General features: G+C 37.4%; 1 protein-coding gene across 17 annotated transcripts in view; it reads left to right on the top strand.

Annotated features, from left to right (window-relative positions):
• Positions 1–14,588, top strand: part of FOXP1 (forkhead box P1) — a 612,918-nt gene that overhangs the window by 576,451 nt on the left and 21,879 nt on the right. For 15 of the 17 annotated variants that reach the window (XM_067463468.1, XM_060766355.2, XM_060766354.2 and 12 more), the window contains 4 exons: positions 4,026–4,227; positions 4,331–4,410; positions 5,025–5,126; positions 12,208–12,329. In XM_067463468.1, coding sequence (XP_067319569.1) covers positions 4,026–4,227; positions 4,331–4,410; positions 5,025–5,126; positions 12,208–12,329 — 506 coding nt within the window. The remainder of the gene's footprint in view (positions 1–4,025; positions 4,228–4,330; positions 4,411–5,024; positions 5,127–12,207; positions 12,330–14,588) is intronic. The other 2 variants (XM_060766372.2, XM_060766364.2) reach the window with 1 other exon arrangement.

Here is a 14,588-nt window from a genome sequence, read left to right as displayed (position 1 = left end):
TAATAATAATAATTTATTTATTTAAATCCCGCTACCATCTCCCCAAGGGACTCGGTGCGGCTTACATGAGGCCGAGCCCACAATACATCAATAATAACAACAATAACAACAAGTAATACAAAACAATAAAAATAAAACTCATAACAGAAAATAAACAATAAACATTAACAGTAACACAACGACGTTTAAAAACCTATGGCTGGGCCAAATGTAAAAATTTAAATTTAAAAATAATGCTGAGCATGAACAGGTGAAATATGACTAGGATAGAGTTATATATATATATCATATATGAAGGTAATATCATATATTATTTGTAATTTGTGCATGAAACAAGGTTTCTGTATGTTTAAACATTAGAAAGCAAAGGTGTCACTATCTCTGCCACCCATGTGGACAATTTCAGATTTGCGACACTCAGCCTATATTTCCCATTTTCGTGGTGTTCTCGGGACTAGAGCTAGTAATAGGTAAAAGAGAGAACGGAATACTTGGCTAAACACGTGTTCCATGCTTTAAGCATATGACTCAGAGTACAATTTGTGTATATCTACTCATAAATAAGGCACACTAAGCTTGGTAGGAGAGGTTCTCAGGAAGGGAATCAAGGATTGTAATTTAGTTGTATCTAGATTTGAGACTATGTAAAATTATCATCCACATTCGTGCATCTGAGCATATTTTTACATCTGTATGGAATAGCTGCCTCATGCTTGTTTAGACTAGGTTCATAAACACATATGAAGGAGGGCAAAGATTTGACAGGCGTAGAATACTGTCCATCTTTCTCAAATCTTTCCCATCGCCCCAGAATACAACTTTGGGGGGGGGGGGGGTCTTGCACTTCTTCATAGACTTTTCCCCCACTTCACCACAATTCCTTCTCTTCTCTCACATACAAACATACTGCCCACACTTCCTGCCATCAAGACTTGAGAAACACAGTAGCTAATGTTTTGTATAGTGGCAGGAGAGCAAATAATCAGATATATCTTGAATTAACAGAATAGAATGACAGGTTCTACCACAGTAGAGAATATGAGAATAGTTGATTGTGTTGTGATTCTTTAGGTAATAGTTTATAAGAGATAAACTACTGATGCTACTTGTTACTGGGATGAAAATAAGCAGTTAGTTGCCATAAATGTCATTGACTAAAGTTGTCTTCTCACTGCTCTTGCACCAGCATTAAGGGACTACTTTCTCTGAGAATAAAATCTGAGTATTGAATTGGTTCTGTTACTCTCCAGCAAAGTGGATACCTTATCATAAAACATTATATGAAAGGGAGGGAATAAGGTTTATTTAATTGAGGGAATATGTTTTATATAGGAAATGCAAACATTGAGAAAATGGTGTGGCATTTCCATCAGGAAAAGGAAACCTCCCAGTACAAACCCTTCCTGATCTTTGCTCTGCATTAATTTTCTTTAGCTGTTGCAAAATCAGAGCCTTCCTAAGCCCCTTTTCATTGTTAATTGAGGACTATAATAAGATTCAATGGTATATCACGAAGGTTAATATTTTAAGATGGTAGCAAACAACCAACACCATTTACAAAGTAATTGTGTTTCAGTAGCTGAATTCGGAGCATTGAAAGCAGCACTTTAAGTATACTCAGTGTAAATTCTCTTCATTCTTACCATTGCATTTTTCTGCTTTACTTGAGAGAGGTTGACCCTGTTGAAAAATCTGGGATGTTGTCATCGAACCAGCATTTGAAAAGCAATGCTGCAATTGCAAGTGGCAAGGTCATCATTTGAGCAGCTTGTTGGTTCTGCCTACCAACAGTTGTTTGAGGTGAAACACAGCTCTACAAGATTTCTACCTACAACCTTCTCCCTTTACTTCTTCCTTTTCCCTCTTAGACTGCAGTCATGTTTAATTTGGAAACTGGGCTCCTTTGGCAAATTAGCAATTAGAACAATTTTGTGGGAATATGTATATGTGTCATTAGTTTTCCTGCAAATTAATAGCAAGAGCAGAGGTCAGGCAGAAATTTTCCACTTGACTGCTGCTCCTCTGTCAAGATTTGGCACTTTGTTTTGGAACGGCCACAGCTGCTCAAAGCCACAGCCTTCCTCGAGGAACTGTCTTTTAATTAGTTTACCTCATAGCCATTATTACAAATATTACTGACTCCCCCCCCCCCCCCGAAATAAAATTACTGTTTCTACAAAATATTCTAGTGACATCTTGCACCATTGCACATTGATGGTGGGGTCATTCGAATGCGGCGTTTAATCATTAGATCACCTCCATAAGCATCTCCTAATTAGAGTCCTTACAATACAATTTTATCTGGTAATTAGCTGAGATTGGCTGCTTCCTCTGTAGCTTATTAGTGGCAGCCCAGCAGTGGGTGTGAATCGCAGTGTCATTTGTCAAGCCTGTTAAAGGCAGGGCCCCCTCCTTTGCTCTTCCTCACTTTCTGTGTTTATTTCTAGTTGTGCTACCTACTCAGAAAACCCTAAAGAAATTTAACTCAATTCAAATTATTTAACTGAGGAACATTGACCTTTGGGCTTCTCTTCCCCCTTCCCCCACAAGCTTCCGAGTAGAAGCAGATTAAATGTTTAAGCTTTTAAACAGTAAAAACAGAACTGGACTTGTTTGAAATTGAGTGGTTTGAACAGTAATGATGAAACAGTATCCATGCTCTTTCCAGCACCAGAGCCAATCTACAGAGCTTATGCGGTAGAACAGCATTGGAAATTGATTCAGTTCTGCTTGTGCTGCTTAAAAATGCCCACCTGAAGAGCAGGGATGAAATTGAGTAGGTTTAATTTCTTAGTCAGACTTCACCGAGCATTGTTGGTTGTATTTATTGTTGTTGCTGTCCTTTTAATTTTATTGCATGAATGGAAAAATGGATTCTGACATAATTGCTGCAATTGCACATTATTCCTGTGCAGAAGCGCTTGATAAAGTATCAGCACTTCCTGTTTTGCATAACCTAATATCCAAAAGCACATGCCTTGTGTTTTTGGAAGTGAGAGCACATTAACAGTTAAATCCTAAGTCTTTGATGGTCTATTTGACCACTAAGTATTTCCTTTGGGACCAAAATCTTCATGTACTCAGCTAGAGTAAAAACTGGTTAGATCAGATGAAGGATACAACTTTGGTTTCCATTAGACTACATTACTGGTCAATTTTACCATCCCTTCTCCTTTACCATCTGTTATATGTGGGGCACATGGGAACTGTTTTCTTTCCCGGAATCCTTTCATACTACCATATTTACTTGACTGCAATGGGCACCTTTTTTGGTTAAATTGGTGGCATTAGAATCACACCTACACCTGCCCTTCTCCTTCCAATGTCCCACTAAATCCAGACACTCCTCTCCTCTTTCTTGCCAAACTAGACAGCCTTTGCAAGTCAACAAACTCACTAAATGCCCAGACTTCAACATAAGGTTCAGGAAAAAACATGGTCTATTATAGAAAAAACAATTCTCTTTGTGAAAAACCTTTTTGTCCACTTCTAAAAAGATGTCTTTTGTTCAAAGAACCTTTGTGTATTCTTATATGAAACTCCCAGAATATGAAATATCATCGAAAGTGCATAAACACCCTACCTTTGTAAAGATATTTTAATATTGTTGTTGTATGCCTTCAAGACATTTCTGACTTATGAAGATTCTAGGGCACACATGTCAAACGCAAGACCCACTTGCCCAAGGTCACTCAAGAATTACCATGAATTCTAACCTCCAGAATTGTAGTCCAGTGCTCAAACCATCACACTGTACTTTGTATAAAACTAATACTTAAACATTTACCAATATAATTTTTGTAAACCTTATATTGAAGGCTTGATCTCATATGGCACATATGATGGAGAGGGGGAGCCAAAACGGAGATCTAAGATCTAAGGTAGCATCTTGGACAAAGTCATTGATCAAGCATTGTTAGAACCAAAGACTTCCTGGTTTGCAGTTTGCAATCTTAATATGTGTACATGACAAAAAGTATGAGGGTTTTTAAAAATGAAATTTACTCCTTTTGCTGTTTCCATAGCTAAACCTTGTATCTAGTGTCACACTTTCAAAGACAGCGTCAGAGGCATCTCCACAGAGCTTACCTCATACTCCCACCACCCCAACAGCACCCATCACTCCTGTTTCCCAAGGACCTTCTGTCATCACTACTACCAGCATGCACAACGTTGGACCTATCCGGAGGCGATACTCTGACAAGTACAATGTACCCATTTCTTCAGGTAAATAGATGGATGTAAGAAGAGACTGTTACATTCTTCTGATTTACTTACTACTTTTGAACTATAGACTGTTATAACATGAAAACCTATATCCTTTATTTAGCAGATCTCGCGCAGAATCAAGAATTCTACAAGAATGCGGAAGTTAGGCCACCCTTTACATATGCATCTTTAATTAGGCAGGTAAGTGAATTCATACAAAATAGAATCCTAGGATTTATGCTGTATTGTGTTATGCTATAGATGGTACAGTTTGAGAGCCGGTTTGCATGCAGGCATGATGAAATCTCTGCCATAGGTTTTTTTTCTTCTCCTCTTCACAACTGCAATACATATACCATAATTGCTTTTGATTAAGTATTACAATACAATGTGATTATTAGGAAATTCATTTCACACAACAGTGAAAATGAGCCTGTTTAAAGATGGCAAGTCAATTATCACAAGCTACAGTAATCTCTGATCCCTAGAATTAATCTGAGCTCAAAATAATTACTAAGCTTTAATCAGCTAGTGAAATGTTTTGCATTTCTCTTTGATTCTGCTTTATGAATGACTAATAAATTAATATTTCTGTAAGGAAACAGAAATAAAACTCAAAACAATTAGATAATTCCATTTTGAATTTTGCCATTGAGCTATTAAATACAACCATTAATCTTAGATCGTAGTGCAAAGCCTTCTTTTGGGTTTTGTGCTCCAAGTCAGATTTTATTTTATTTATTCAAACAAATGTGCAAATGTGTTTTCTACTCATTTAATTCTTAGATCACTGTTGCTTTTCAATTGCTTTACAGGCCATTCTGGAATCTCCAGAAAAGCAGCTAACACTAAACGAAATCTACAACTGGTTCACACGAATGTTTGCTTACTTCAGGCGCAATGCAGCAACATGGAAGGTATGACTTATTGCCATATATATTTCTTGTTTTCCTATTTCACATGTACAAAATAGACCGCGCTGCGGACATAACTAGTTGTAGTGGTGTATGGACTTTGAAATTTCAATCAGTTGTTTTGACACACAACGGGTGCCTCTTATCTGCACAAACAACTTGCTGGTTGGCAAAAGAATTCTTCCGCCTTTGAAATATCGCTAATTTAAATACCCATTACTGTTTCTTTTCCTTTCCATGTTTTGTGATTAAACCACAGTGGCTCCTAGCACTGAAATATTTCAACTGCTAAGAGACAGGGGAAGGGTGGGGAAGAAGCTTTATCAGATGGTGGCTTTATGTATACATTCTTTTAGCTGGAAATTGCAAACTCCTGTTCCAAAGATTCATAGAAATCTAGCTTTTCAGCCAGCTGATACACCTGCCTTAAATTAACATGCCAACTTCTCAAAACATTCACTAGTGTATTATGAAACACAATACAGGTTAATTGGGCACAGCAGTAAAGACGCAAGCCAATAAAAATATTAAATCTTGCAATTTAACAAAATACCCCTGGTGCTTTAAATTTCAATAGTTTGGCTCTGTTTAGTTAATTTCTGTGTGTGTTTGAATTCTCTTAGAATGCTCCTTTCTTTTAAAATGGCTGCAATCCAAAATGGCACACATGGCATCTGAATATATGTATGTGTGTATATGTATAATATATGTGTATAAGTGTGTATGTGCTCTTTGCTTTTAAGATGCTTCCACCCCCCTCCCCCTAAGAAAGAAACCCACAAACTGCTATTTATCCAGGTTCAAAAGGTGTCTTTGGGCTTTTGCAGAGAACCTTTTAAGAGGGAAATGTCACTTTTGCACACTTTACAATTTTCTCCCAAAAACACTTTTTAAAGGCTCATGCCAAAGCCACAAACTACTTTGGTTCTTTGAAGGGTGGCCAGAGCATTATAGGAGGGGGTTATAGATTCTGTATTAAAAGAAAAAAATGTGCAGAAATAGATGACATAGCCCATACATCTTCTTCTCAGTGGGTCAGAGGGGTAACCTGAACCATACTTAAAACCTGTCTGATTTAGGGGACACCACATAGAAAATACCCACTCAGCTCTACATTGTTTGGGGCTTGTTTATAGTATTTGTGAACCACCTTTCTATTGGCAACTTTCCAAGATGGCTAAAGCTGAAGTCTCAATTTCGCCATTCTGCCACACTCAGCTACAAGTAATCAAAGGTCCTGCATTGTTACTTATTTGGGTGGAAAGATTCCACTTTCACACACCATTCATAAAATTTGCATTGCTCTCCTGATTAAACATTGCCATCATCTCCCCCTTTTCAGAGAAACTGAACTTCAGTTCAATACCAAAACAACAAATCCACCACAAGGGAAAGCCACCAAAACAGAAATAAAAAATGTTATAGTGTTAAACTGAGGCTGCGTTGTAGTCCGCTGCTAGTTTTCTTCTATTCAGATCTCAAAATCTGATCCTTCTACAAGAGTTTTGTATTTATGGTTATATTTGTGTGGTACTATTGGTTTGTGTGGCTAAAAAGTCTGTGATAATAGGGGCTGGATTAATACTGACGAATACTACAGTTTGAACTGCATTATATGCTCAGTAGGCCAATATTATACGGTTCAGTGCAGTTCAAACTGCATTATTTGGCAGTATAGATCCAGCTGAAGTGAAACCTGCATATACCTTTGAATTGTAGATGAAACAGGCAAGAAAGCTGCCACCCTTTTCCCCTGCTTGTAGGGGCCAGATGACTGCTGCTGGAAAGAGAGGCAATTGACCCAGAAAAAAATGATTTGCCAAAGACCAAAATTCAATACAAAGCAGAAGTGGGGTCTGTTTCTAAAATATCAAATCCCTCCAGTTATTCTAACCTATGCCATCCAAAAATAATTCACTTGCATATTTCCCCTGAAAACCATACTCATTTATCTCCCAGATTTTTTTCAAGTTTATCCCTCTTCCAAAAATCATTATCAGTTTCCAAAATTTATTCCTAAAATAATTCTGATTTGTAAAAATGTAATTCTTAATTTAGACTTTTGGTTATGCCTTCTGCTTCCTACCTCAAAGGGGAACAGGAATCACAGTCTGAATTAGTCATTGCCCACTTTGTCTCCTTTTCATTGTACAGTAACCCATGCAGTCTGGTGGTGCTATTTTCTTAGTCACCAAATTTTCTTGCCTTTGCTGCATTTAAAGGATTGTAAAACAAAGCTATAACAGTTTCAAAAGGGCTGATATAGTCCATTGAACAGCCACCAATGAGCTTTCTTTTAAGCCAGCAACTCTACATACTGGTCGGTAACTCCACTCAGATAGGCATGTGAAAACCATCAGTCTCATTTTGCAACATTCCTCTAAATCCCTCCTGCATTTTCATCCCATATTTTTTGCCCCAGATGGCTTGTGAGATGTTGTGTCTTTGTGGGTGTTTACATATAGTTCCTATTAATTTACATAATTTCTCCTTTGACTGAAATTTGCCATTTTGTTGTATGTACGTTTGCCATTTTAAAACATGCATATTGTTTTGTGGCTGCTGTGTTTTTGTGAAATGGTCTTCTGAAACGTGTATTTGGAGACTCTCAAATCCAGCACACAAAAGTCAACATCCCTAGAATCACTGCTATAAAAAGTACAGCTCTCATCAGTTCTCAGGAGAACAAGCTTGCAAATTTTATTTGTTGATTTAGTTGTTTATTTAGGAACTCTTGTAGAAGTACAGTTTTGTTTAAAGAGGAAAAAATATCCAGTTGCAAGCATGCATGCTAATTTTTAATAGATTTCTTAATTTGAGTCACTGATATAAGGCTTTGGAACCTGATTTTGGCAACTAAACAGGACCAGCCATAATCAGTACTAGCATGGGAGATGACAAATGAATTTTGTAGGCTTTATTTCAGAGGAAGGAACTAGCAAGAAGACCTCTGAGAATTCCTTGCAAAAAAAAAAACCCCAACCCTATGAAATTCATGGAGTTGCTTTATGTCAACTCCATGACATAAGGCACTCTTATGTGTTTGAAGGCACATTCACAGTCTGTTGTTAAAATAGAAAAGATGCTTAATCCTGCAATTCGAATTGAACACAGGAGGTATTGAACATGGGTGATAACTCAGGAGGCACAATGGGGGGAAGCTGGGTGTTTCCCTCCATGGGATGGGGGTCTAGGTAAGGCAGGCAAAATGGGGCAAGGAGCATCAGTTTCTCCATGCCCCCTGCCACGATGTGTGACAAATACTTATTGTAAGTCCTAAGAGCTTCACCCTCACCCATCCTCTGCCATGTGTTATGGTCATGTAGCTTTGTTTGTGTATTATGCATCTGAATTTTTCATTTTCACCACAATTCTGGAACAGTTTTATGGCCTGAATCTTGTTTGGGAGGAGACAGGGTCTGGGAAAGGGGTTCCTTTGTTGGATCTTGGGGATATGGGCAAGCAAGGACATGACCAACTCTGCCCTACTCTTGAGTGGTGAAGGAGCCTTCTACCAATGGGGAACTCCATGTTCTGTCCTTTTGGATATATACTCAAAAATGGGCTTGATGAGTTGGTCTTAATAGTCAGCATGCACCTTAGCCACTGGGTGCCTGTTGGTGACAAGCTTCTTTAGCTATAGCTAATAATGTTGCCTTTTCGCAATTTATGTAGTTTGTCATGTCTCACTTGCTGATGAATTCCTGAACTAGTCTCCTCTCTCAAGTTAGAATCCATCTCGTCATGGGCACAGCCGAATACTAGCTGCCCCATTCTTTTCCTTTTCTGATTTGACAAGTGGATATATTGAAAAGACCTAGTTGTGAGAACTCTAACTGGATGTCACAATACAAAGATCTTTGGTAGATGTAGTTTCTATGGATTTTGATACAGGGTCATGAGGATATTTGGGAAGTTCATCTCCCAGGGATCTTTCTATTCCAGGCAATTCCCACCTGATACAGTTGAATCCCTAAATAGAGAAAAAGGTGGGATAAAAATAATATAATAAATTGTCTTCTAAGTATTTGTTAAGACATCATTGGGAACACAACAGGCCTCTCGGCAGAATTCAAATGAAATAAATTTATTTAGGCTGAGCCGATTTCAATTGCTAATGGTGAGCTCACAAACAGCCATTTTGTAAACAAGATTTTTCACAAATAAGAATCTATTCTAATAACAAAAAAACCTCCCCCAAGTTTTCAATATACAAGTGTTATTTCTCTATTGATTTGTACACACACACACACACACACACACACACACATACCGAATTCCTTCGGATTGTTAGTAACTATATTGGGACAGTAATCATAAACAAAGACTTCTTAGTGGTAGGTTACGAGGAAAGTTTGCCCTGCTAACATTTTGGCAAACGGTTTAAGAATAATGATCCATACATGGAATCACTGCCGTCTCCTTTTTTAAAATCAATGTTCTATGACAAATAAAGCTTCATAAAACTGATCTAATTTCTCACCACATTCTCCCTTTTCTTTCCTGTGTTTGTTTCTCACTGTGTGATTCACATTCACTACTTAGCAGTCCTCCCTTAAGTATGGGAATGCATAGACATACAATCAGCATAAGGGCTTGTCAACCCCCCTCTTTGTGAATTTAGGGTGGATGTACACTGCCCTATATTCCAGGATCTGATCCCAGATTATTTGCTTAACCCAGATTTTTCTGGCAATGTAGACTCATATAATTCAGTTCAAAACAGAATATGTTTTAATGGTTTTTAATGGTGATTTTTACAATTATTATTCATATTTAATTCTGTTTTAATGTTTGCATAATTGTCTATTTTAAATTGTATGCTAATGCTTTTATGTTAAGCTGTTTGAGTCTTAACATAAGAGTGGGAGAGAAAGCAGGGAAATGATGGTGGTGATGATGATGATGATGATAGGATAAAGGGCAGTATAGATCCATCCTTCGTCATCCATGGGATTCCAGTCACATAGTTGTCTATTCATTTATATTTACCCTGCATTTCTCCTGATATAGGGACGCAAGGTGGCCTCATATACCTTAAACACATTTTCAAATTAATTGTATTGAATTTTCACAATAAATTAAAAATAATAAATAAAAAACACAGACACTAAAATAAGAAACAAATCAAAGAGATATCATACAATTCCCACCCCATTACTTCTCGCCATCCTTGCTAACTAAGACTAACAACTAAACTCTATTCCCCTATTTAAAAAATAGAAAATAAAAAAACATTAAACACACAACTGACTTTTCCCCTCCTCAAGCAACGTCAACTGTCAAACTATTACACATTTTAAAAAATATCTCTGAAGTATAGTTGTCATCAAAGGAAATGGATACTAGGTTTTCATGAGTTTTAGTAACTACATAACAGAAATGAAGTGACTAACTAGCTTGTTAGTTCCTGATCAGTTTGTACATAGTGGTTGCTAGATTTCTCAATGATTGGGGTGGGGGGATCCATTCCACCAAGAAGACACATTGTCCCTGCTTTTGTTTGAATGCGTTGGATTGTCTGTTTAGCCTCATCTGGGGGAATGGCAATGTTACGAGGGTGAGGAAATTAGTTATGCTGAGAAGCTGCAGTATCAAAGGATCCTGGAATCCCCTCCCCCACATAGCCCAGACCTCCCTCTGCTGTTTAATTAATATGATAAATGTGTTATGCATAACCTTGGTTTGCACAGTGATTTTAGATAGTCATGATTAGACTGCCGTTCACTGTATGAACCTGATCTCATGAAAAAGGAGCTTAGGCGTCTGGTTATTTAAACACCAAACCATATGTTTTTCTGGCATCCTGCCTGTAAACTAGCTCCCCTCCTTGACAATTTTTAGTTCATGTTTGTGACCTACACGTTCTTAGGCCGCTGCTTTTTTATGATTACCAAAAAAACTATATTTTTAACTATAGTTGTAACTATAGTAATATATTTAACTATAGTTAAATCTATATGATAGAACATCTTCAGTCAGGCTTTTCAAAAAATCTGGATGTAGTTAACTAAAGTGGTCTCCCATTTTCATTTCCATAGCAAAATCACTCAAACATCCAACACCAAACATTCACACTTGTTTTCCTGGAAGCTGAAACTAGTAGCATTAGGAGTTGATGGAAACCTCCCTGTACAATAAATTTGTGGTATTTGAGTGCCGTATTTTACTCCCATTCTGCTGCTATGAAAATGTGCTACTATTGTAAATGTAAATTTAGCCTAATACAATTATGTTGTGATTGATATGATGACATCATCAAGCTCATGACTGGATAATCCCTATAGTAAGGCAATGTCACAAGTAATGGATATTTCTGGAGATACTAAAGTTATCCTCTTGAATCTAACACAGTGGTTCTCAACCTGTGGATCTCCAGATGTTTTGGCCTTCCAGAAATCCTAACAGCTGGTAAACTGGCTGGAATTCTGGGATTTGTAGGCCAAAACATCAAGGGACCCACAGGTTGAGAACCACTGGTCTAATATATGTTTAGCCAATAACAAAGAATAAAAAAAATACATATTGAAATTTTGTATTAAATTATTGAGTTACTTCAGATTGTGTCTCATATATTTCGACTCTGAAATTTGTTAACAATGAATGTAATGTGTGGGATTTCTTAACTTGGGTTTTTCATTAATATTGTGCAGTTGGTGAAAGTTGACATCAAATCCTCAATGGTTGTACAAAATTTCACTTTTTTGGTTGTCTTTTCCATTTTCAGGAAAGGATACATTTTTGTGCAAATTTAAACTTTTGTTTCAGAAATATTTTAGTCCTGTTATGGTCAAATAAGTACCCTCCAGTTAACAAACATATGTTAAAAACTTTTCATGCTCTTCATTCTTGCCAAGGTTGAATTGCTTTTTAAAGCCTTGATCAAGGAAATCTGAGAAAGTTTTCAGCTCAATGTCTTACTTTTACAAATCTTAAATATGTAAATATATGGACCAATGTGGAGGGTGGGTGAGGGAAAGGGGACTTGCCGGCTGACGATGCTGCTGTTCATGGACAATGCTAAGTCGCTTTTTTCTCATGGAAAGTTTTTTCCCCAATGTTTTCTCTCTTATACTTGCTGCAGAATGCAGTGCGACATAATCTTAGTCTTCACAAGTGTTTTGTGCGAGTAGAAAACGTTAAAGGGGCAGTATGGACAGTGGATGAAGTAGAGTTCCAAAAACGAAGGCCACAAAAGATCAGTGGGTATGTCCACCATGTTTGAACTTCTTAGCCTAGCTTGGATCATGCTTACAGTGTTAACATAAAGGCTTTGGCTGCTAGATGGTGTTACAGATCAATGCAGGTGGTTTCACCTTGTTTCTGTCAGGGGAAACAACAAAGAACATTTCATCACTACTGTTTGTATGCCCACCGGTCCCCTTTGCCCTTGCTTGCTTGGTGTTCGTTTTGCATCACATGCTAGTAGCTTTTAGGTGGCAATGCATATTAACCCTCACAATCCATTTGCTTATGCTTATTGCATTTTATTTTCTTTTTCCTTTTCCCTGTATTTGATGTCTGTTCTGTTCCCCAATCCCATGTCCCTTTGTTTCCACTTCATCTCGTTTGCTGCTGACCTTATCCCAGGGTGCTATTCGCACCAACCTATCCCTGCATAAGTGCTTTATCAGAGTAGAGGATGAGTTTGGGTCCTTTTGGACTGTTGATGATGAAGAGTTTAAACGTGGCCGTCATATTCAACGAGGCCGTCCTCGAAAATTCTGCCCTGATGAAAACTTTGGCGAGCTTGTTACACAGTAAGATCTTTTACTTGCTTTGTGGGTGTATATGCGCGCCTTGGTTCCCTCCCCCCATTTTTTTGTTTTCTGTTACTTTTGCTTTGCATGATTTATCCATTTCATGTAGACTTGCATTTCACAAAATAGTGGCATTGCCTTTACTGCAGAAAAAGACCTTTAAATGTCATGGTTGTGTATGCATTGCACTGCTTCTTGCAACTGCCTATGCTAACCCCTTCTTATATGTTAATTGTATTGCAACAATACTGAGTGTTCTTTATCAAACTGTTGTTCGACAATTCTGTAGAACCAATTAGGGTGTTGGTGTTAGGCTGAATCTATATTGTTAATCTTAGTTGTTGTTCTCCATATTATTTTACTACAATTTATAATGTTACATGCTATATAAACATTTGATAGCAGTTCTTGAAAGCTATTGCTGTGGTACCCCTGAAGTGCATAAACATTTAAAAATTACTAGTGGGTTTCTAAAAGTTTAGATTTCATTGCTGAGAATCCTTAACAATGCAACACAGAAGCCATAATTTTAATAAAGTAGTCTCCTTTCCATTCAGACTTTTATATTTCTCCTATTCCATGTTTTGATTCAAAATATCCGCCCAGTGACATGGGACAATGCCTTTTTGCTCTTACTAATGTTTAGAAGAGAGCATTCTTAGGAATAATCCCAGTTCAATTTATTGGCTGTTACTGCTTCTGAGTGTTTTTCCTCCTTTTTCATAAGGTTTACAGAAAAGTATTGGAGATTTCTCATTAGTAGTATTTAAAGGGTAATACCTCTATAATCCTTTGACAGAGTTTACCACAATGGCTTAAATCCAGACTAGGCTTTCAGTTCTTATTAGGATTGCACGTTTTAGGTCTACCTCATTAAACACAGTAGAATTAACTTCTAAATAGGCAAGCATAGATTTGTACTATATATTAAATACACTTTAGATCCATTAAAATTATTGTGAGCTGTTAGTCATGACTTAGGTTATCATAGGGTGGCTCCACACTGCCCTATATCCCAGATTATCTGCTTTGAACTGGGTTATATGAGTCCACACTGCCAGATAATCTAGGATAAGGTAATCTAGGATCAGATCCTGGGATATAGGGCAGTGTAGATCCAGCGTGAGATTCTACCAATTGGAACACTTGGGGTTTTTTTAATATTAAAAAGTAGTTATTAAAAAGTATGATGATACTGCTCCCAACAGATTAGACCCTCTCTTCCCATTGACTGAAGTATGCAGCATATAATTCATAAATTGCAGAGATGTTGGGAAGACAGAAGCCCAGTTTAGTTTCCCAGGATTTTTCCACAGAGCCCTATATCCCAGAATATCAAGGCAGAAAATCCCACAATCTCTGCTTTGAACTGGGTTATCTGAATCCACATTCAGATAATGTAGGATTTTCTGCCTTGATATTCCGGGTATATACGACTGAGTGGAAGGGCCCCCAGATTCCCTCTAAATGATGAACCAAAATGACTTTGGAAACTAGCCTGCTTAACAGTAATCCCCAAAATCGTGTAATAAAGAGATGGAGCACCACAAAAAAATCTGTTCTTTCAATTAAGTTTCCTATGTGTCCAGAATACACAGGTTCATTGGACTCACTTGTTTATGTTATGCCTTTGTGCTCTTCCTGCATTTGGAATACTGTTCAAATCACACTTATCAGTGAAACCATATAAAAAAAGGGAGGGGAG

The sequence above is a fragment of the Anolis sagrei genome, chromosome 2, assembly GCF_037176765.1.
Source record: "Anolis sagrei isolate rAnoSag1 chromosome 2, rAnoSag1.mat, whole genome shotgun sequence".
NCBI classification, from domain to species: Eukaryota; Metazoa; Chordata; class Lepidosauria; order Squamata; family Dactyloidae; genus Anolis; species Anolis sagrei.
The sequence above is the reverse complement of the archived record's forward strand: the minus strand, read 5'-3'. Positions and strand labels throughout refer to the sequence as shown.